The 23256-nt window shown below is 42.9% G+C and overlaps 1 protein-coding gene across 2 annotated transcripts in view; it reads right to left on the reverse strand.

Annotated features, from left to right (window-relative positions):
• The window catches only part of LOC143830670 (cation channel sperm-associated auxiliary subunit beta-like), a 92235-nt gene that overhangs the window by 53916 nt on the left and 15063 nt on the right, over window positions 1–23256 (reverse strand). For both annotated transcript variants that reach the window (XM_077323499.1, XM_077323501.1), the window contains exons 6-14: window positions 22712–22807; window positions 20742–20882; window positions 19774–19866; window positions 14117–14235; window positions 12086–12118; window positions 11373–11439; window positions 10911–10957; window positions 7274–7426; window positions 5562–5714 (exon numbers count right to left, since the gene is read on the reverse strand). In XM_077323499.1, coding sequence (XP_077179614.1) covers window positions 5562–5714; window positions 7274–7426; window positions 10911–10957; window positions 11373–11439; window positions 12086–12118; window positions 14117–14235; window positions 19774–19866; window positions 20742–20882; window positions 22712–22807 — 902 coding nt within the window. The remainder of the gene's footprint in view (window positions 1–5561; window positions 5715–7273; window positions 7427–10910; window positions 10958–11372; window positions 11440–12085; window positions 12119–14116; window positions 14236–19773; window positions 19867–20741; window positions 20883–22711; window positions 22808–23256) is intronic.

The following is a 23256-nucleotide window of genomic DNA, read 5'->3' on the forward strand; positions in this document are numbered from 1 at the left end:
GTTTGCCACCCTCCCAGATGGCTCAGGGAGGTGAACATCATAGTACAGTACAAAGTGAATAATATGTAATACAAAATATAAACTATTCTAAACATTTATCACATAAAATTGTGGAATTTACTACAATGTTAAAACATTCAACCATAATTGTCAGTTATCCAGTCCATTTAAAGTTTAGCATGTTCCAATTATTCTGTTGAGCGTGTTGATGGCAATTCTGGTGGGATTCCACTATATTTCAATGCTCAGTAGTAGAAGTGTCTACTTTAAATATGTTAATTTTCAGTGCAGTATTAGAAAGGCCTTGATCATAATTTTCATAGGATTTGAGAAGGACTGATATAATTTCTAAAAATTATTTTGGGTAAATTTTTCTGTTTCAGAAATATTGGGACAATACTTTTCTCCCTCCCCCTTCAGTATTGCAGGAAATACATACAAATTGCAGACATACATCTGCGAATTAGCATCCCAAGGCTTATATTAGTTGAAAGCAGCTCCACCTATTCTGGAAGCAGCTCTTAGGCCTCATCTTGTCAAGACTTAAACTGAACCAGAATCCTGCAAAGGATAACATCCACTAGAACCATGGTTATGGCCCTAGAGGTAGAGTATGGGCTGCAAGCCTGATATGGTGTCTGTAATGGGCTATCTTGTCAAGAGCTTGACTGTCTTCACTGCTTCTGCTAGGTGGAGGGGGACCCTAGTGAGCTTGTGGGTCAAGCCCTGGGGTGGTATTTTGTTGCCCCAGGAATTCAAGGGACAGCGAACTGCAGGTTCATCAAGGCAGCCTCTGGAACAAACAGACCAGAGACATCTACCATGCAAGGGTCTCCTGGAATTCCCTGGTCTCCAAGAGGCTATATTTATGGCTTCTCAAGCTCATTCTCTGAGGCTTTTGAGTTAAAGTCCAAAGTCCACTTGGTAGGGGTCATGAGAAAGATGAAAATTATAGAGATTTGGAAACTGTTGGGAAGCCCTTATCTATCTCAAATTGTTGTTGTTATGTGCGAAGTCGTGTCCGACCCATCGCGACCCCATGGACAATGATCCTCCAGGCCTTCCTGTCCTCTACCATTCCCCGGAGTCCATTTAAGTTTGCACCTACTGCTTCAGTGACTCCATCCAGCCACCTCATTCTCTGTCGTCCCCTTCTTCTTTTGCCCTCGATCGCTCCCAGCATTAGGCTCTTCTCCAGGGAGTCCTTCCTTCTCATGAGGTGGCCAAAATATTTGAGTTTCATCTTCAGGATCTGGCCTTCTAAAGAGCAGTCAGGGCTGATCTCCTCTAGGACTGACCGGTTTGTTCGCCTTGCAGTCCAAGGGACTCGCAAGAGTCTTCTCCAGCACCAGAGTTCAAAAGCCTCAATTCTTTGACGCTCGGCCTTCCTTATGGTCCAACTTTCGCAGCCATACATTGCAACTGGGAAGACCATAGCCTTGACTAAACGCACTTTTGTTGGCAGGGTGATGTCTCTGCTTTTTAGGATGCTCTCTAGATTTGCCATAGCTTTCCTCCCCAGGAGCAAGCGTCTTTTAATTTCTTTGCTGCAGTCCCCATCTGCAGTGATCTTGGAGCCCAGGAAAATAAAATCTGTCACTATCTCCATTTCTTCCCCTTCTATTTGCCAGGAATTGAGAGGGCCGGATGCCATGATCTTTGTTTTCTTGATGTTGAGTTTCAAGCCAACTTTTGCACTCTCCTCCTTCACCCGCATCAACAGGCTCTTTAGTTCCTCTTCACTTTCTGCCATTAGAGTGGTATCATCTGCATATCTGAGGTTGTTGATATTTCTCCCTGCAATCTTGATCCCAATTTGTGACTCCTCTAATCCCGCATTTCTCATGATGTGCTCTGCATACAAGTTAAATAGGCAAGGCGACAGTATACAGCCTTGCCGAACTCCTTTCTCAATTTTGAACCAGTCAGTGATTCCATGTTCAGTTCTCACTGTTGCTTCTTGACCTGCATATAAATTTCTCAAGAGACAAATAAGATGCTCTGGTATTCCCATCTCTTTAAGAACTTGCCACAATTTGTTGTGCTCCACACAATCAAAGGCTTTAGCATAGTCAATGAAGCAGAAGTAGACGTTCTTCTGGTACTCCCTAGCTTTCTCCATGATCCAGCGTATGTTGGCAATTTGATCTCTAGTTCCTCTGCCTCTTCGAAATCCTGCCTGTACGTCTGGAAGTTCTCGGTCCACATATTGCTGAAGCCTAGCTTGTAGGATTTTGAGCATAACTTTGCTAGCATGAGAAATTAGTGCAATGGTGCGGTAGTTTGAACATTCTTTGGCATTGCCCTTCTTTGGGATTGGAATGTAAACTGACCTTTTCCAATCCTGTGGCCATTGTTGAGTTTTCCAAATTTGCTGGCATATTGAGTGTAGCACTTTTACTGCATCGTCCTTTAAGATTTTGAATAGTTCAACTGGAATGCTGTCACTACCACTAGCTTTATTGTTGCTCAGACTTCCTAAGGCCCATTTGACTTCACATTCCAGGATATCTGGCTCCAGGTCAGTAACTACCCCATTGTGGTCATCAGGGATGTTAAGCTCGCTCTTGTATAGTTCTTCTGTATAATTTTGCCACCTTTGTTTAATCTCTTCTGCTTCTGTGAGGTCCCTACCATTTTGGTCCCTTATCATACCCACCTTTGCATGAAACGTTCTCTTTATATCTCCAATTTTCTTGAAAAGATCTCTGGTCCTCCCGATTCTATTGTTTTCTTCTATTTGTTTGCACTGTTCATTTAAGAAGGCATTCTTATCTCTTCTAGCTTTTCTCTGGAATTCTGCATTCAATTGGGTGTATCTTTCTCTTTCTCCCTTGCCTTTCACTTCCCTTCTCTCCTTAGTTATTTGTAAAGCTTCCTCAGACAGCCATTTTGATTTCTTGCATTACTTTTTCTTTGGGATGGTTTTAGTTGCTACCTCTTGTACAATGTCACGAACCTCCGTCCATAGTTCTTCAGGCACTCTGTCTATCAGATCTAATTCCTTAAATCTATTTGTCACCTCTACTGTGTATTCGTTGGGGATATGATTTAGTTCATACCTGAGTGGCCTAGTGCTTTTCCCTACTTTCTTCAATTTAAGCCTAAATTTTGCAACAAGAAGCTCATGATCTGAACCACAATCAGCTCCTGTTCTTGTTTTTATTGACTGGATAGAACTTTTCCATCTTTGGCTGCAGAGCACATAGTCAATCTGATTTCTGTGTTGACCGTCTGGTGATGTCCATGTGTAGAGTCGTCTCTTGGGTTGCTGGAAAAGAGTGTTTGCTATGACCATTGTATTCTCTTGACAAAATTCTACCAGCCTGTGCCCTGCTTCATTTTGTACTCCAAGGCCAAACTTGCCTGTTATCCCGGTTATCTTTTGGCTTCCTACTTTAGCATTCCAATCCCCCATGATGATAAGCACATCATTTTTGGGCGTTGCTTCTAGAAGGTGTTGTAGGGCTTCATAGAACTGATCAACTTCATCCTCTTCAGCAGCAGTGGTTGGGGCGTAGACCTGGATCACTGTGATGTCTATCTCAAATATTGCCTATCTAATCTAATAATAGCAAAATCAGATAACTTTTAGGCATGGCAGTATCCAAATGCACAACCCCAGGCAGCAGCCTGCTTCCCTTTCAGTTCAACTGATTTCTGTGTCTTGTACTGAGCCCATTAGAGGGCTGAGTCTGAAGAGGAACTCAGGTTACTTGTGGAGCTTACTAATGAGGCTAGCAAACAGTGCTTAGAATAGGGTTTTTAACAAAGGAGTTGAACTTAGTGTTATCCCAAAAGCTCTGATCAAAGAAAATGGGAATCTTGGCTTGAAAAAGAGAATAATCAGCTAGGATCTGTTTTGCACAGTTTACAAGGTAATTATGCCCTTTAGGGATCCAAGGCAGAAAACAAAATACTTTTAAAAATAAGATTGTGGCTTTATTTACAGAATAAGACACAAGACAAACAATGATCACATTGCACATGAGGCAGGGGAAAATGAGATGGGAAATGACAAGGGTTTTCGCGGGGAAAGAGTCAGCAAAGATAATATGATTACCCATCTTGCACAGATGAAGGAGTTGGGTGCATTGAGAAAGAGAGTCAGGGCCACGTGAATGAGACCATCATTTGAATTGGGCATCACCAGAGGGGAGCGCACATGCGGAGGGTTTATATACCCTTTCCATAGCCAAATACATGGTAAAAAGTCATGTAGGCTTTTGGATGAGAGGGGTGCAGGGGCCCTTTTGAAGTGATGACCAAAAGGCTGATTACTCTGGTGTAGATGTTGGGGGGGGGGCAGAGCCAGCCCCAGTGAGTTGCTCTTAACCAGCTGTTTTCTCCAGAGGAACTGTTCTCTGCTGTCTGATGAAGAGCTGTCCTTCTGGGGAATGCCTAGGTCCTCACTGGAGGCTGGCATCCCTGGACCTCTGTTGGGCACAAGGCCATTGAGTCCCCCCTCCCAAGCAGCCTTTTTCTCCAGAGGAAATTATCTCTGCTGCCTGATGAAGAGTTGTCCTTCTGGGAGATGCCCAGGTCCCCCCTGGAGACTGGCATCCCTGGATTCTCTGTGGAGCAAAAGAACGCTGTCCCAGTGAGTTGCTCTTAACCAGCTGTTTTCTCCAGAGGAACTGTTCTCTGCTGTCTGATGAAGAGCTGTCCTTCTGGGGAATGCCTAGGTCCTCACTGGAGGCTGGCATCCCTGGACCTCTGTTGGGCACAAGGCCATTGAGTCCCCCCTCCCAAGCAGCCTTTTTCTCCAGAGGAAATTATCTCTGCTGCCTGATGAAGAGTTGTCCTTCTGGGAGATGCCCAGGTCCCCCCTGGAGACTGGCATCCCTGGATTTTCTGTGGAGCATAAGAACGCTGTCTCCCCCCCTCCCAAGCAGCCCTTTTCTCCAGGGGGACTGATCTCTGTTGTCTGGAGCAAAATCCCTCCTCCAAATCAGCCATTTCCCCCTGGAATGCTGATCTCTGTAGTATGCAGACTGCACATGGACGTTGGTGATCCTGGGTTAGGAATGTTCCTTAAGTTTGGAGGTGGAGCCTCAAGAGTGCAGAGGGGGGGGGTTAAAGAAGGAGTAAAGGCTGCCCCTCAGCTCCATGAGACCCAACATGGCTTTTGCTACTCCCTCCCTCCCTCCCTGAAGATCTCCAAGCCCACTCCTAGAGGTTGGCAGCCCAGCTGGCTGCATATGGAGGAGGAGTGGGGGATCAAGCTGGGCTCTTGAGATTAGAGTCTCCTAATGTTTAATCACTTCCAACATGCTGGATCTCAAGATCCAGCGGGGAACGGGGTGGAGGGAGGGTCAGCACCCAGGAAAGCCACAGTGCAGGCATGTGTCCTAGCACCCATTGTATTCCTGGGTACAACGGGCTTTGCCTCTAGTAGGATATAAATACCTCAGGCTCCGGTGCAGGTATGCCCTATGACACTTTCAAGTCTCCTTCCTTCAAAATCATAGGATAATTTTTCAAAAAAATTTCCAACGTTCTTGCCATGATCACCTTTATATTATCCGACAGTATTCCTTTGGTATTCCTTTGATACTCACCTGATTTCCATAAACATACAGAAAATGACTGTTTGGATGGAAAATCATGCCAAATGCCTGGAACTTTCGGTCTGGAAACCAAAACTCGGGAAATTTTGTTTTCCTATGTAGTTTGTGGTTTACTAACGTATTCACTGATACAAATGTCCCGCCCTAGAAAAGAAGGAAAAACACACAATTTTGTGAGTTAACAGAATTTGTAATAGAAACAGTGTATTTGGCTGAATAAGATGGATTAAGGGAGCTGTGGTAGTAGGAGAAAAGAACAAGAGTCCAGTAACACCTTAAAGAAGGGGTAGTCAAACTGCGGCCCTCCAGATGTCCATGGACTACAATTCCCAAGAGCCCCCTGCCAGCGAATGCTGGGAATTGTAGTCCATGGACATCTGGAGGGCCGCAGTCTGACTACCCCTGCCTTAAAGACTCAACGAAGAAACCAAGGAAACGGAAAGGCTGGTAAATAAATGCTACAAAATCCCTAATGTTCTCTCTAAGATTTATCCCAATATAATCAAAACGGGGTCCTTGGTCATAAACCTGTTTTCCAGGAGCTTCCTCAGTGATTACTCCTCAGTATATGGATGGTTTTTCACAATAATAATTAGCTTAATAATATCTGCTCAAACATCGAGGTTACTAGAGGTTACACAATTAAAAAAATCTATATGTGAGATCTACAGCTCTACTGCGGCTGCTATAAATCCAGGTGTTAACTTGAGATGCCAAGAATTGAACCTCAGACTTTCTGTATGACAAGCAGATGCCCTCACTGAGCCACAGCCCCTCCTGTCAGCACTAAGCCCTTTTGAACACAATGGGGTTTATTTACAAGTAATTGCCGAAGAAGTGATTTATCGAAAGAGCACTCAGTTTGCTAGAACTTTAGTCCAAGGAGAGCTGAAAGGAGCTCATCCATCTCCACTGTTGACAGCTGCCAGTAGTGGTTCAAGTAATGGACAGAACAGCCATTTTTGTTCTGGCTGCTAGAGGCCTGTTGACCTAGACAACAGCCTAGAGTGAAGTCCTAACAAATGGTCCATAGAGGAAGGACAGGGCCAGTCATTGCATGCCTCATAGTCTAGGAAGTAAGGACAGAGGGAAGAGGTCAGGCAACCAAATGCCACCTAACCCCAGTTTCTCCTGGCAAAAGAGGCCTTATGGAGGCCAAACTAAGCGATGAAAAAGGGGATCTTGGTGCTTGCAGGCCCTTTCCTCCGTGAGATGAAAAAAAGTTGTAGCACCCACTTTGGCAAGCAAAAATGCAAAACAAGAAACAAAATCTATGCAATAACTTTTATAGAGGCCAAAAGATGAGGCCAAGGGACAGCAGGGCAGATGGCGCTAGCAGGATAAACCTGAGATCAGCAACTTCCTAAAGGTTTCAGCAAATACATGCCGTGCCTGGAAGTTGGCATACAACATGTGAGAGGTCAAATGGACACGAAAGAACACTCATCAGACTCTCGAGTCTTGGTCTACTTTGAAATATTAAGCAGGGTTGTTTGTAAGTGAGATGCTTAGAATGGGGATGCAGCACATTTCCAAACTCAGATCTGCTAAAAGTAGGGAACATTGTTGGGAAACAGCTTGAGCTGCACTGGGTGATGAGATGTCAGAAGTAAAACTTGAACCAGGGCTGATCAAAAGTTGCTGGTTTTGACTATAACATTTATACACATATCAATAGAAATGGTTTCTCTTACGTACTGTACCTGCTGAGTTAAAACTCCTACACCAGTATTCTGTTGATAATCAACGATAAAAGAAACGACCCGTTTAGAAATCAGCCTGTCAGCTTGTTTTCTGTGGGGTAAGCAACTGTTCCATTGTTTAAATGGGGCATAACTAAAGAAACAGGTAGATTCCTGTGAAAAAAGATATTTCTTATTAGAAGAGCAAGAAAACAATCCACATGTATTTCAATGTGGAGACACGCAAACTAAATATTGTGCTTTAATAATAAGTATAGGAACCAATGTGACCATTTTAATCTTGGTCAACCAGAAGAAAAAAAAAACCCACTGAACCTTCTCAGATCTAAAATAGGATGGGAGCTCTCCATTTTTATCCACAAGGAAAAATCTGGAGTAAAATCCAGGAGTCTGGTCAGGTTTTAGGACCACTTGGATCGTTTCCTTCTCCAAAAGTGAGAGAACCTGGGGCTGCAATTTAGGTAAAAGATTATTTACTGCTTGTGAAACAGCTGGTTACCAGGTGGTAAAGACCAACATTCTAACTTATAGTCCTGTCAATGGTTAAGCAATGTAATTTACCCTTAAAAGTAGGATTATGCTTACAAATGGTTGTAGTCAGAAAGTTGGCTTAGTTTGGTGACCCTGAGACTACCTTACAGAATAAGGTTGTTCCTTGTCTTCTGCTTGGGACCACTATGCCTCTTAGAAAAGAACTGATGTGAGGGGAAGGATCTCTGAACAGGATGCCGGTGTCTGGATGAAGAATACAAGTGTTGTTCCCTCTGAGCTGGCTACCATTGCTGACTGAAGGAGGACGAACATTGCCTTGGTAAGGCGGAGCTGACTGGGTGGGTCACTAGCTTTGATGAAGACAGCAACATTTCCCCACAGACTAGCCTATTGTACTGTCTCTATTAGTGGATACTTGTCTCATATGCTGCTGGACATTGTTGTTGTTGTTGTTACCCGCCTCCCCCCGAAGGCTTGAGGTGGGTTGCAAGACATAAAATCTTACAATAGAGTGGTGTGAGTAACATAATAACCAGGCAATGGAGAAGGGACTTTGGGGTGAGCCTTTTGTTATGGGACTTTGGAACGGTTGACTCCCAGGTGGCTTTTTCCTATAGTGTCATTTTATGTCAGCAGGCCCAGAGTAAACAGCATACAGAGTAAATGGTCATCAGACTGGGGGAGTCTATCCCAACTGTTTAAGAGGGCTTTGGGACACATCATGAAAAAAGGTAAGCTCTGGCTTTTCTTTTGAAAGTTTTAACTTTGAGGAGGCTTTGAGATTTCACTTTTGCCACTCTGCCATTTCCTTAAAAAAATAATAAAAGAGACTTTTCGTGTTTGCTAAAATAAAATAGATTGTAGAAGAAAGAAACAACAACAAAACCTTACATGGAAGTTAACTATGGAGAAAAAGAAAAGAGGAAAATTATACTCTTTTTTTATTTCTCACAGACAAAGGAGCTGCAGCAAATAGCAAACTTAGGGAAGGCTCTTCTCCCTCTTGCTTTCATGCCCAAAATGGCAGGAAAATGGTGTGTAGGAGGCAATCTAGGCATCTCTGCACATCGTTGAAAATAGAGTTACGTAAGCTAAATGGTATAGTGCTAAGCATTATACCGCCTCCTGGCCACTCTGAACCTTCTTGCTGTCTTGCTCTTGTCTGCTGCCTTTTCACGCTTCTTACACTCCACAAGTGCTGCTGGAAATGGCAGAAGACAGTGATGTGCTTTATATGTGAATCTCTTCCGCCTGTCAATCAATCCTGGCAACCTATCCCCTTTCTCCATGTTTTAACGAGACTGCAATACCCGCTAATTTTTAAAAATTAAATACTTCTCCATTTAGAAGAAAAATAATTGGTTCTTATATGCCACTTTTCTCTACCCGAAGGAGTCTCAAAGTGGCTTACATTCGCCTTCCATTTCCTCTCCCCACAACAGACACCCTGTGAGCTGAGGAGGCTGAGACAGCCCTGATATTATTGTTCAGTTTAAACGCCTATGCATCTAATTATAAATGCATCTCATTATAGATGCATAGTGCTTATTGAATTCCACCCCTTATGGAATCACAAGTCTGATTGGGGGGGCACTTTAGAGAGGCACGCTTTGTGTTACAACTCTGGATGACAACTGTTTCTTGCATCACCTGCATTCTTGTCCACCTTGTCCACCTATTCATTGCTCCAGGGTATTCTTAATTTTTAACTATCAGGAAGAAGGGAGAGGTAGGTGGGTGCGAGGACGGGACATTGGAGGTGGAAACAGCACTTCTTTGCCTCCATACATTTCTTTTGCTGGTGGCTTGCTGGTTGCTCTCCTGTAGCTCGCACTTTTTAGGTTGGAGAATTCACTTTATGCGATTCCCCAGCTAGCTCTCTAAAATGGAGGAAGTAGCAAGCAGTTTGCTGTCTGAACATTGGATGTTGGTGACATCATGTGGAGCAGCTGGAATATGACTACCTAATGTTTGTCACCCAGTATTTTCAATAGTACCTCAAGTTAGTCTGCAGCATATCAGCCCTTTAAACTTTAAAGGGATATTGATAAGGCCAGGGCTGATTCTACACTTACTTTGTTTTTTCCATTGTGGATCCTGCTGAATTCAGATTGATTTAAACTTGGGTCTTCCTCTATCCCCCCACTCCAATTGAAACAGAAAATGTTCTGCACTCTATTGGGAAAGCTCAGAGTGGGGAGGGGAGCCAAGGGCAGCAGGAATCTCTTTCTTTCTTTTCTTGAAGGGGGGGGGGAAGAGGACTGGAGACAGCAGAGAAGGGGGAAAAATCCAAGAGGCAAATTTCTGCTAAGAGAAGTTAGGGCTTCTGCAGTGCAGTCACTTTAAGACAAGCCTTGCAACCAGGAATCAGGAAGTCTTTGAACTGATGCCCTGGCCAGTCAGGGAAGACTGCTTTGCTACAGCATTGGAAGCACGAGGTAGGAAATAAATTCGCAAAAAGCAGAGAGCTACACATTTGCTGATGCCGATTTTTGCAATATCAAGGGTTATATTGACTTCTGGATATTGTGGGGGAAAGGTAGGGTCACTCGAGATCAATGATACATGTTACAGAAGGAAAATTTAAAGCACCCAAAATCAAAGTGGAAATCAAATTCAGTGTAGATGGCAGGGATTTATTCGAGCTGGCAGTGGGTAAAAAGCCCCGTGCAGACTACACCCAGGTCTAATGTCGATTGAAAATAACAGCTTTTTAAACTTTAAAGGGTATTTCAAAGGCTGATGAGCCATTAACCAGCTGAAGTATAGTATTCTTTCTCCTTCTTCCTGCTGCATCCAAATATGTTTTAATTTTGCCTTTGTTAAAGAATATGGTTATCAGATGCTGAAGCTCCAAAAGCTGAAACTACACCTGAAACAATGTCCCAGGACAGTATACTCTCCCCTTCTCCAAAGCTTCAGAATACCAAAATCATGGCCTTAAAAAACAAAATTTATTTATTTATGAAGTGCAGATCTCATAGAGTTTTTTTTCCAGACATGACAAAACTTCTGCAGCCAACAAGGAACAATCCAATACAAAGCCAGTCAGGAAATCAAATTTTGTACCACATTCTAGCTTCTGCACTCGTCAGCTCCCAACTATAACCAACCAATCATCAGGGTTTTTCAACTGTTCTTTTACCTGGCTTAATGTTTTATCTTTGTTGAATGAGACAGAAATATAATCCTCTGGAAGAAAAGAAGAAATCTATTACTCATAAAGCAGTGTCTGGATTTCTACAATATATTTATTAAACTCTGTTGTCCACTGAAGATTTGTAAAGAATTCAAGATCACTTGTTAAGTAATTTTGTTAGGTCAAGAAACTAATATAATAATAATAATGTGCTCTTCAGGAATATAAATAGGCAGTCTTTTAGATACGCAGGATGGTCTTACGTGTAAGTACCAATAACTTCGAAAACTCTATTTGTTAACTTTGTATCATGTTAAGATTTTAATCAGTATAACTATATAAAAAGCTGTGTGGTAGGGGACTGTTTTACCATAACTATACATCTTACAATGTTTCGTTTTAAAAGGAATTACTATCCTAGCTACACGTCATACATATTTTTACAGCTTGCAGATCAGATTTACTCACCTTCGTACATTTCTTGGTTAGCCAGACACTGGACATTGTACCATATTTTTGCTCTGTAATAATCAGACTGTGGGCAAGAGAAATCAGTAATTAATATTGGTTCAGTTCTTATATGTTGCATGATACAGCTGACAGGAGTCTAAGGAGTTCCTATTGCCCTGCCACCTTGCTGGAGATCAAGGAGATAACCAATAGGCATTGGCTGTGCTAGCAAGAACATTAACACTTGCTTATCCAGAGAGGCCATCACCATGACCCCACCATGAGGGACAAAGGAAGTACTGCCTAGGTGTTAGAGGGGAGGAAGATATGACCTTGGTACAAAAAGAGAAGACAATAGCAATGGATAAATTAATGCCAAAGAAAAATATCTGCCTATTATATGAGACGGGTAGAAGATAATTTGTGGGATCTTACTAGTGGAAGAAATCAAGAAATAAATTGCAATCTATGAGGACTGGCATGTAGCAGCAGCACACTTTTGTTATATTTACACATAACAGCTTGTGAAGTTAAACTATACACTCAGTTAGGGTTCCAGGTATGCCATGACCTTCAGCAGGTGATAGGGGCCATGTAGGTTGTGATCCTGAAGACACATGCATCAAAAATGCATGTGCTTCTAAGAGTTTCAGGTGATTTGTTTTCTCCTGTCTTTTGTGTATTGCAATTTGACATTAGGAATATTTAAATAAATTTTAATCATTTCTCACCATTTCAAATCCACAGAAGTTTGCTTTGTAGAACTATAAGAAAATAGGATAATAAAATTACACATATTACTGATTAGAACTGGCCGGTGGGGATGTATCTTGCCAGTATAAAAACTTTTACCACTGTATTTTTGGCTGCAATTGTAATTGTAAACCAATAGAAAAAAGAGCCACCTTTGCTTCACATGAGTAGGGCAAACTGCACATGACACTAAACCCCCGACAGCCCTTTAACCTTTGCAAAGCAAGGCTGCTTAAAGGCCTGCCACTGTCTCAGTTCTTCATTCTCCATTAAGGGCAAAACTCCACTGGCCCAAACAAAAGCAGACTTGGCTTCTGTTAAAAAACAGCTGGCCGGAGACTCTGTCCCATTCTCAATCACTCTTCAAGTGCAGAGTGACCCCTGAATGAAGAAGGGTCTTCCAGGGCTTCATTACACATCGCTCCAGTGTAACGTGTAGTTTGCTCAGAAAAGAACCACTGATTGCATTCACGCCTGCCAGTTTCTTCCTGAGCTGTGGTCTGCTGCCATTTTTCTGGTCTTGTTCCCATGCGTTCATCTGCAGCCTACACAGAGAACGCGAGTGAAGGTTTTCTCGATACTACAAAGCAGATTCATTTCTCGGAATGAGCTCATGATCAGATGCTTTGCTTTTTAAAAAAGAAGCAGGGGGTGGCAGTTTGGGACCTGGTTACAGAATAGGAGAGGATTAATTCCTTTCCCCTAAACCATATTTTAAAGAGCCTCTTGTGGCGCAGAGTGGTAAGGCAGCCGTCTGAAAGCTTTGCCCATGAGGCTGGGAGTTCAATCCCAGCAGCCGGCTCAAGGTTGACGCAGCCTTCCATCCTTCCGAGGTCGGTAAAATGAGTCCCCAACTTGCTGGGGGGTAAACGGTAATGACTGGGGAAGGCACTGGCAAACCACCCCGTATTGAGTCTCCCATGAAAATGCTAGAGGGCGTCACCCCAAGGGTCAGACATGACTCGGTGCTTGCACAGGGGATACCTTTACCTTTACCTTTAAACCATATTTCTGATTTAAACCACTTCCGTAATGCTGCCCCTCAACATTTTAAAAGGGGAAATTTTTAAAAGATCCCTTTACAAGAACATAAATATATTTGCCAAGATGGGAGCACAGAGATGGTAGAACACATGATACTCGAATATAAGATTTATAGTCAGATTCGGCAACCTGCTCCTATTTGCAACCCTTCCCAACAGATGCACCTGTGAACAAGGATTAAATGCCAGGCTGATGTTCACCTGCTTGCCAATAAACCTGCTTGAGATTGATATTGCTCAGAATGTTCATTGGAGAAATCCAAAGGACGCTGTAGGGTTATGTACTTTTTAGAATAAACCTTTTTACTTGCTAAAAACATTAAAGTAAAGCCCCACTGCACCATACATACTTAGCATTAACAGGTTATTCAAAGTTGTTTTACCACTATTTTAAATTGCTTTAATTCTATTTCATTTTTTAAAAAATATTTGTATATGCAATATGTTGTACATCACCCAGAGCCTGTCTCTGGGATAAGGAGTATAGAAATGGAATAAACTAAACTAAAACTGATGTGGGTGTAGCTTAAGTCTCACCCCCAGTTCAATGAGCAAAACATACATAAATGAGATTGTGACACCCCCCCCCCTTTATACCATTTAATCCTGCAACCCAAGAACACATTCCTGAGATTAAGCCTCACTGAATAGATTTTGTAAGATTTTTAACAGGATTCCACTGTTAGGGATAAACTCACTGTGATCATTCATGCACTGGGAACTTCACTGCCTCAGTTTCCATGCAGGGGCACAAATCGGGGGCAGTTGAGGCGCACCGGGCCAAATACTCCCCCATGTGGGTACAGGGAGAGGTGGGGCAACCTGTCATGACTACAGCCTGCAGCCCAGCACAAAACCTCCAGTGTGTAAACGGCGTGAGCTTTCCCCCCAAAATTGTTATTAGTGGTTTAAGAACACTAGATTCTTATATACATATATGTATAAGTCAAAGCATTATTCACGTACTTTCATTGAATGGAAGGGTCCATAGCGCAGATCTTGACTGATAAATAACCCCAGAGTAGTAAGGAATATTAAATGTGTGTTGGTTAAAATAACATTCAAAAGTGAAAGATCCGCACAGTCTTAGAGGAGAGAAAAGGGATTATGAGTAATCATCACAGTTGTATATATATACTATTCTTATCTTCTTTTATTAATTTCTAGGGATAGGGATTAAAGACATGTCAAATTACATATGCATTTTGAAAATTAAATATGACTCCACCCTACTGTATCTGTTCATCAGACAAGCTACACAAGTTGGACAAGATGCACAAATTGACTGGTTATCCCACGTACTAGATGCACATTTCAGGCAAGGATGTTCTATGGGCTTCAATGACACCTTTAGGTCCTTCCTCTGGATTTTCAGGTTTGATTTTTAAAAACTAGCTTTTGAATAAACAGTGTTTCACTTACCTGTAACCGTTGTTCATTGAGGTCTTGTGTGCAGACACACATTGGGACTCAGGCCAGCCGCGGAAGTATTTCTAGCTTTAGCCCTATAGAGGGTGCTACCGTTACCACATGGTGCGCATGTATGCGGTTTCCCGCCGGAATGCACATGTGACTCAGACGGAGCGCCCCCCTCTTCCTTCAGTTCCGACCCTCTGTCGCGAGCCTAGGCCAGAACCTCACAGCCAAGATCCCAAGACAAAGGCTCATAGCGGGTACGGGGGTAGGGAATGTGTGTCTGCATACAAGACCTCAATGAACAACGGTTACAGGTATGTGCAACCCCATTTTCATTTTTAGTCTTGTTGTGCAGCCCCACATTGGGACCTTTACGAGCTAATACCTGAAGGATGGCGGGATGAGCCCTTAGGAGAACAAGGACTGTAACCCTGCTCTGCCAGATTCTGAATCTCTGTTGTCTTGGAGATCGATGGCATATTGTGTCACAAATGTCTCCTCTCTTGTCCAGGTGGCTGCATGACAGATGTCCACCATTGGAACCTTTCTGTGAAACACAGCTGATGATCCCATGGCATGGAGGGAATGAGCTCGTACACTGAGCGGGCAAGGAACTCTAGCAGACAAATAGGATGATTTAATGGCCAAAACCATCCATCTAGCTGCCGTGTTAGAGGAAGCCTTGTTACCCTTATTGGGACCTCAATTGTTGTTGTTGTTATGTGCGAAGTCGTGTCCGACCCATCGCGACCCCATGGACAATGATCCTCCAGGCCTTCCTGTCCTCTACCATTCCCCGGAGTCCATTTAAGTTTGCACCGACTGCTTCAGTGACTCCATCCATCCACCTCATTCTCTGTCGTCCCCTTCTTCTTTTGCCCTCGATCTCTCCCAGCATTAGGCTCTTCTCCAGGGAGTCCTTCCTTCTCATGAGGTGGCCAAAATATTTGAGTTTCATCTTCAGGATCTGGCCTTCTAAAGAGCAGTCAGGGCTGATCTCCTCTAGGACTGACTGGTTTGTTCGCCTTGCAGTCCAAGGGACTCGCAAGAGTCTTCTCCAGCACCAGAGTTCAAAAGCCTCAATTCTTTGACGCTCGGCCTTCCTTATGGTCCAACTTTCGCAGCTTCTTTATTTGTTTGGGACCTCAATAGCAAACAAATAAAGAAGCTGATTTTCTAAACTCTTGTGTGCTGTTCAAATGATACAACAATGCCCGTCTAACATCCAAAAAATGGAGGGACCTCTTGGCGTTAGAGATTGGGCTAGGGGGAAAAACTCGGTAAAGTAATAACTTGGGCCAGGTAAAAACTGGATGCAACTTTAGGAAGAAGCTGTGGATCAGGCCTTAGGTTAACCTTTGAGGGAAAAACCTGTAAAAATGGGGAATCGGCCCTCAGTGCAGTGATCTCACTCACTCGCCTGGCTTAGGTGACAGCAACCAGAAATGCTACCTTCATATAAAGTAGACTTAACAAGACTGTTCCCAGAGGATCAAAGGGAGGTTGCATAAGAGCAGCCAAGATCAGAGATAAGGACCACTGTGGGGTCACCTTGGGTGCAGGGGGAAACAAATTCGCCAAACCTTTAACAAAACATTGGAAAAATGTTTGGGCAAACAAAGAACTGCTCTGAACTTCTTCATGAAAAGCTGAAAGGGCTGCTAGGTATGTACAAATGGAGGACACTGCTAAGCCCTCCTTTGTGAGTCTTAATAAATACTCCAAAATCTGAGGTAGGGGGCAGGAGTATGGACATGGCCTTCTAACTGCACACCAACACTGAAACCTCGACCACTTAAGGTTATATGAGTATCTCGTGGATATGTGCCTGGAATTTAACAGTACCTCCTTCACTTCTTTGGAAAAAGAGCTAACACTCAGTGAAGTCTCCATGCCGTGAGGTGTAGGTTGTTCAGATCGAACACCAGGGGTGTGAGGAATGACAACAGGTCTGGATTGTATGGAAAGGAGATCTTCCGACCTGCTGCAAGGTCTAGAAGCATCGGGTACCAGCATTGGTGTGGCCAATCTGGCACGATTAAAATGACTGAGGTGTGGTCATAGAATCATAGAATCATGGAATCATAGAGTTGGAAGGGGCCATACAGGCCATCTAGTCCAACCCCCTGCTCAAAGCAGGATCAGCCCTAAGCATCCTAAAGCATCCAAGAAAAGTGTGTATCCAACCTTTGCTTGAAGACTGCCAGTGAGGAGGAGTTCACCACCTCCTTAGGCAGCCTATTCCACTGCTGAACTACTCTGATTGTGAAAAAATTTTTCCTGATATCTAGCCTATATCGTTGTACTTGTAGTTTAAACCCATTACTGCGTGTCCTCTCCTCTGCAGACAACAGAAACAGCATCCTGCCCTCCTCCAAGTGACAACCTTTCAAATACTTAAAGAGGGCTATCACATCCCCTCTCAACCTCCTTTTCTCCAGGCTGAACATTCCCAAGGTCTTCCCGTACTTTGTGCAACACCCTGGACAGAAGTGGCAGAGGGGGAAAGGCATAGAACAGGGTTCCAGTCCATTGAAACTGGAACACATTCCCTAATGAATGAAGGCCTAGCCCTGCCATGGAGAAAAACTTCGGGCATTTGGTCGAGGTTGGGGATGCAAACAGGTTGACTGTGGGGAAACCCCACTGTTGCAGAACTGGTACCAGGTTGTTGTAATTCTGGGACCAGTCATAAGGCGGGGCAAACAACCTGCTCAGGGTGTCCGCCTGGGCATTCAGCATCCCTGCAATATGAATGGCCCTGAATGGCTGTCTCCCAAATTCTCATGGCTTATTGGCAGAGGTGGCAGGATGATACTCCTCCCTGCTTGTTTAGATAAAACGTGCAGGAGGTGTTGTTCTTGCCCTGTAAGATGTCTGCAAAGTCAGTCAAGGCCAAATACACTGCATTCAGTTCTAAAAAAATAATATGCAATTGTTGTTCTTGAACAGACCAGAGACCTTGGAGGGACCTATCCAAACAATGGGGCCCCCAACCCACCAGAGAAGCATCAGTGGTAAGGGTCAGGTCAGGACTCCAGGAATCAAAGAGTACCCCTTACAAAACAATATCTTCCCTTGTCCACCACTAGATTGAACAATACCACAGAGAATCGAGAATCCCTTAAAGGAACTGTAAGAGATGAGAAATTACTCAGAAACCAATGCTGAAGCTCCCTCATGTGCAGGCGAGCATGGGGAACAACCGCTGTAGTAGTGGCTAACAGACCTAAAAGTCTTTGGACAAATTTTGTATGCTTCCAATGATTTTTGGAAAGGGCATGAATCATCACTGAGACAGACCTCATACGGTCATGGGGCAGAAAGGCCTCGGCCTGGAAGGAATCAAAAGTGGCACCAATAAAGGTAGCAACTCTAGAAGGAGTTAAGTGAACTTCTGAAAATTCACTTGGAGACCTAGCTCCTGGCAAATGTGAGTGAGCAGAACATGCAACTGTAAGTCACCTGAAGAAGGAGCAGCCAGGAGCCAATCGGTGTAGATGGAACTGACGGAGCTGTTGGAAACATTTTGCATTTCTCAATCTGAGTCAGAACGACTGCCAGAATGGATCTGCTCAAACAGACTGAAGCCGAGCCGAGAGTAAGGATGGGAGTGGAAGTAGGCTCAGACACCGGCTTGGAAGGGGCTGGGGATTTAGGACCCAGAAGGCCAGAGGGCTGCTTTAAGACTGGTCGAACAATCTGACCTGGCTTTCGGTATGAAGCACTGGCAGATTTTACCCCAACGTTACGTGCTTCACCGAGGCTAAGAAGGCAAAGATCATGGTCATCTGACTGAGTGATCTTCACCCCACAACGGGAACATTTCTTAAATAGTACCTTTGAAGCCATTTCAAAGAAGCAGGAGCAAGCTAGCGAGTGACTGTTCTTCGCGGCGGCAAAAAAGGAACTGAGAAAAGAGGGGGCGCTCCATCTGAGTCATGTGTGCGTTCCAGCAGGAAGCCACACGCATGCGCACCATGTCGGAACAGTACACCACCTATAGGGCTAAAGTTAGAAAGACTTCCGCGGCCGGCCTGTGCCCGTGCACAGTCCCAATGTGTGTCTGCACAACAAGACTGAAAATGAACTATTCATTACAAAGATACAATATAATTGTATACCAACTGTGTATCATTCATTAGCAGAAAACATCTCATTGACAGTATGCAAGGGAAGAATAAGCATACGATTCAATATATCAGTAGACTTTTCAGAGCTCAGACCCACTTTTTAACCCCAGTCCACATCATGAGAGTCGCTTTTAATTTTTTGCCATATATATCCATCTCCCTTCTTGTTCTTTATCCAGCCCTACACTCTTTGAATATTGGGCTCTCTAAAATCTGTATTACTGCTTCATTCTTTTCCCTTTCTTAAACAAACTTAAATAACTATTTAAGAAAGAGAAAAGAAAGTGGTGGTAGGCTAGGGATACAGGTATGCTGGGCCACAACCTAGTTTGGGTTCCCAACCCTGCAACAAACGAGCAATGTGATCTTAATAATACTTAACAAATCAGACAAAGCAATAATACTTAACAAATCAGACAGAGCAACTATCAGATAGAGCAAAAAAAAAAAACACCTTGCCAATGTTCTAATTATAGAAAATTTCTGCCAAAGTAGTATAGTCTTCAGACAATATTTGATCCTCTGGAAAAATCACAAGACCCACCCCCATAACACCAAATCACATAACTATCCCAGTTTTCCAGCTAGTAGATCAGCTTCATCTTTAGCATCCCTAGCTACGTCCCACTGCTCCTTGAGGCTACTACATATACTTCAGGACAGGCAGCATACAACTTATCTCCCTCTCTAATTTCCTTCTCACTGAAACTCTCTTAGCCAAACCTGCTGTGCCTCCTGCTTCTTAGCTCCCCATCCTCCCTCACCTCTTTTCCCAGCCACAACCATCTCCCTTCCCAGAGCCTGCAAGGCTATTCTTTCACCTCAGATTCTTCCCCTCCCCACTCCTCAACTGCTAGTCTCTCACATCCCTAGTCAGGCCTGCAGTCAGTACCCATCTATTTATTTATTTAACATTTATATGCCACCGTCCTCTGACAATCTCCATTACTGTTGCTCCCTTATTGGGGAGCACTCACAGATTGCTGAATTAATTGTGGGTGGGATTTATCTACCATTGCAATCAATACACATACAAATGCTATAATTAAAATATTGAGAATTAGAAGGGATTACCATATTCAAGGACAACACAAATGCTCTCTGTGAAATTACTCCAGTATGTATCCATACTCATAAATGCAGACCAAGAAATTCCTATATATATTCCTATGGATACAAAAGATAGACGTGTGAAAACAGAATCACAGTGTATATTCAGGTTTCTAGCAATTATTTACTCCACTAAGGAGCAATGATCCTGTACCTGCCTATCGATAAGGCATAACATGACTACTCACAAAGGAAGCGTTTTTCCATTCTTGGGAGTTTTGCCAGGCACAAGAGAAAAGAGATCCTTAAGCTGAAAATTTTGCACAGGTTACTCATCTGTTTCCAAGAAAAATTCAAAATGCTGGTTCTTACCTTTAAGGCTATAAATGGGCTGGAGCTAGGGTATCTGAATCACCATCTCCTCCTGTACTAGCCAGACCAACAGTTGATCTGTCTCTCAAATGCTTTTCTCCGGTCTTTTCTGCACCCGAGTACAAAAGTGAAATACTAACCTTATGCAGACGCCTTTTTTTTTAAATAGCATCATGCACTTTTGCTGGCGTGACACTATTCTTTTCGATTTGCGGAATTCCCCTCTATGTTCCCACTGCAGTTTTAACAGTTACCAGTGATTTCCGATGCATGATAAAAACCTAGGTGTGTGTGTGTGGGGGGGGGAACTAGCCCTGAACACAATGAGGGAGAGAGGGAGGATATACAACCTAATAAACTCTCACTGTGTTCCTTCTATCAAAAAGAGCAAAGTGCATGAAGGCCAGCCCAATTAGCCTTTCAAGTTGTAGTCAGCAGACAGAAAAGAGATTAGAAAATGCTGGCAGGAGCTCATGGGAATTGTAGTCCATGGACATCTGGAGGACCACAGTTTGACTACCCCTGATTTATAGGACATACCCTATGAAACTGAAGCCAGTTCAGTGGATATTACCTGCACTTCTCTATTAAAATGCCAGTACAAGAGACCCTGCACTTACCACTAGTCATGTCATTAAATATCAGACCTATTACAGCCACATCACTTGCACAAGGGCTTTTGGAGATAGTGATATTTATTACATTTACTATCACTTCTGATATATTCACTCGAGAACCAAACTTCCACTGAAGGATAGGCTCTGTGAAAAGGAAAGTACACTTTAATGTATGAAAAAATAATATGCGTTTAAAAGGTAAGAGTAGTTGAGTGGTAACAGTCTTTGACCAATGAAGGTTTTATATTTATATAACCTGAAGACAGGATGATTACAGGACAATATTGTATAAATTCTTTTAAAAAGCACTTCAGTTTGGAAGCTAAAATGGAGAATAATCTACGTGTGGAAGCAGCTGTTACCAGTCATGCTGACTTTTAAAGTTAAAGAGGCTCCAAGATTTGACAACTCTGCCCAAAGCAATTACAAAATGAAGATCATCATCTTGGAGAGGGATCTGTCCTGGGCCCTGTGTTGTTCAACATATTTATAAATTATTTGAATGAAAGAATAGAGGAGGTACTTATTTGCAGATGATACTAAACTGGGAGGGGTAGCAAACACACCAGAAGACAGAATCAAGATGCAGGATGATCTTGACAGGTTGGAAAACTGGTCTAAAATGAATGAAATGAATTTGAATAGTGAAAAATTTAAAGTTCTACATTTAGGTAGGAAAAATCAAATGCATCACTATAGGATGGGTGAGACTTGTCTTAACAGTAGTATGTGTGAAAAGGATCTGGGGGTCTTAGTAGACCATACACTGAACATGTGTCAGTAGTGTGACTCGGTAACTAAAAAGGCAAATGGGATTTTGGACTGTATGAAAAGAAGTAGTGTCCAGATCACAGGAGGTGATGTTACCACTTTACTCGGCTCTGGTTAGATCTCACTTGGAATACTGTGTTCAGTTTTCAGCACCACAACTGAAGAAATGAGCATGTCCAGAGGAGGGCAACAGAGATGTAGGAGGAAAGGTTGAGAGAGCTTGGTCTGTTTAGCCTGGAGAGAAGGCGACTAAGAGGTGATAATATAAACATCTTCAAATACTTGAATGGCTGTCATATAGTAGGTGGAACAGAATTGTTTTTTATTGCCCCAGAGGGTCAGACAGATCCAATGGTTTGAAATTAATTCAAAAGAATTTTCGGCTAAACATCCGGAAGAAGGTCTGCCTTTCCCATTACCACCCCCTGTAGTTCTTTAATTGTAATGTCTGGTGACTTGAGCAGCTCATTTAACCTTAACCAAATCAAGGGCTTTTAAAATCATGACCCTAACCTGGTGGAATACTGTCTCTGAAGATATTTGTACCCTACATAACCTGTTTGGGGTCTACATGGCTTATAGAATCATAGAATCATAGAATCATAGAATCATAGAGTTGGAAGGGGCCATACAGGCCATCTAGTCCAACCCCCTGCTCAACGCAGGATATAAAATCAAGTTATTCCTCCAGGCATTCCATTAAGGAAATCTTACTTGGCCTACTACCATCTTCATTGCTCATCATGCAGAGTGCTAATGTTTCTAATTGTTTTATAGAATGCTAATATACTAAACCTGAAAATTTATTTCCAGATTTCAATGACGTGTGAAACAAAACCTATATGATGCATACCCAGTATCGAATTCAGATGCTTCCAATATTTAATGCTATTCTTAAAATCTGGATAATTGCTTGATTACTAGTTCCCTGTGCTAGTCCCCACGCTTGAATCAATACTCAATATGCCCTTTGCACCAGTAATCTAGGTTTTGTAAACATCTTAATCTAATTTGAATATATGACAAGTTAAAGATTTTATGAATGACCCAGGTGAACTTCATCTCCAAATATAATTGGGAAGGCCGACAGCCAGCTTATGAATACACTCAAAAGGCTTTCACCGAATTTCTGCAAAGTGATTAATTTCCCCACGGTCATACCGATTTGTAAAAAACACCAGTCTATACGTGTTTCAGCTTACCCCGTGCAGAATCCAGTAGTGTTCCTTTAGTAGTAAACATATCTAATCCGTGATGCATAATGAATTTTACATACCATTGTTCAGTTGGAGAAATATCTGTTTCAACAGCAGCCACAAAAAGGAGATACATTAGGCATATAAAAAGATAGGAATTATAATGTTTTCATATTTGATGCATCTTGGTATACTGCCAAAAGTACCATGGTGCCCACCAATACACTTCCAGGTTCCACTTCTGTTATGGCCTCTGGCCCTGTGACAAATCTTTTTTACCCAACTATCTCTTCACCAAAGCAAAGAGCCAATCCTGGTTTTCCTTACCTCAGTGGAGCACAAGGCATTTCAGAAGAATGCAGAGGACATCATAGGAGGTCACCTGGCTTGGAACCTTTCAACATTTTGTGATTGGCTCCAACTCTCAAAGCACCCATTTTATAGCCAAAACAGTTCCGCAGGCCTGCAAAAAGGAGCTCTTCCGCCAGGCATTTGGTTGAGACCAGGCATAACCAACAATATCTGAAGGGTCCCTGCTCCCTCCCTCCCAG

This window comes from Paroedura picta, chromosome 2, assembly GCF_049243985.1.
Source record: "Paroedura picta isolate Pp20150507F chromosome 2, Ppicta_v3.0, whole genome shotgun sequence".
In the NCBI taxonomy this organism is placed as follows: Eukaryota; Metazoa; Chordata; class Lepidosauria; order Squamata; family Gekkonidae; genus Paroedura; species Paroedura picta.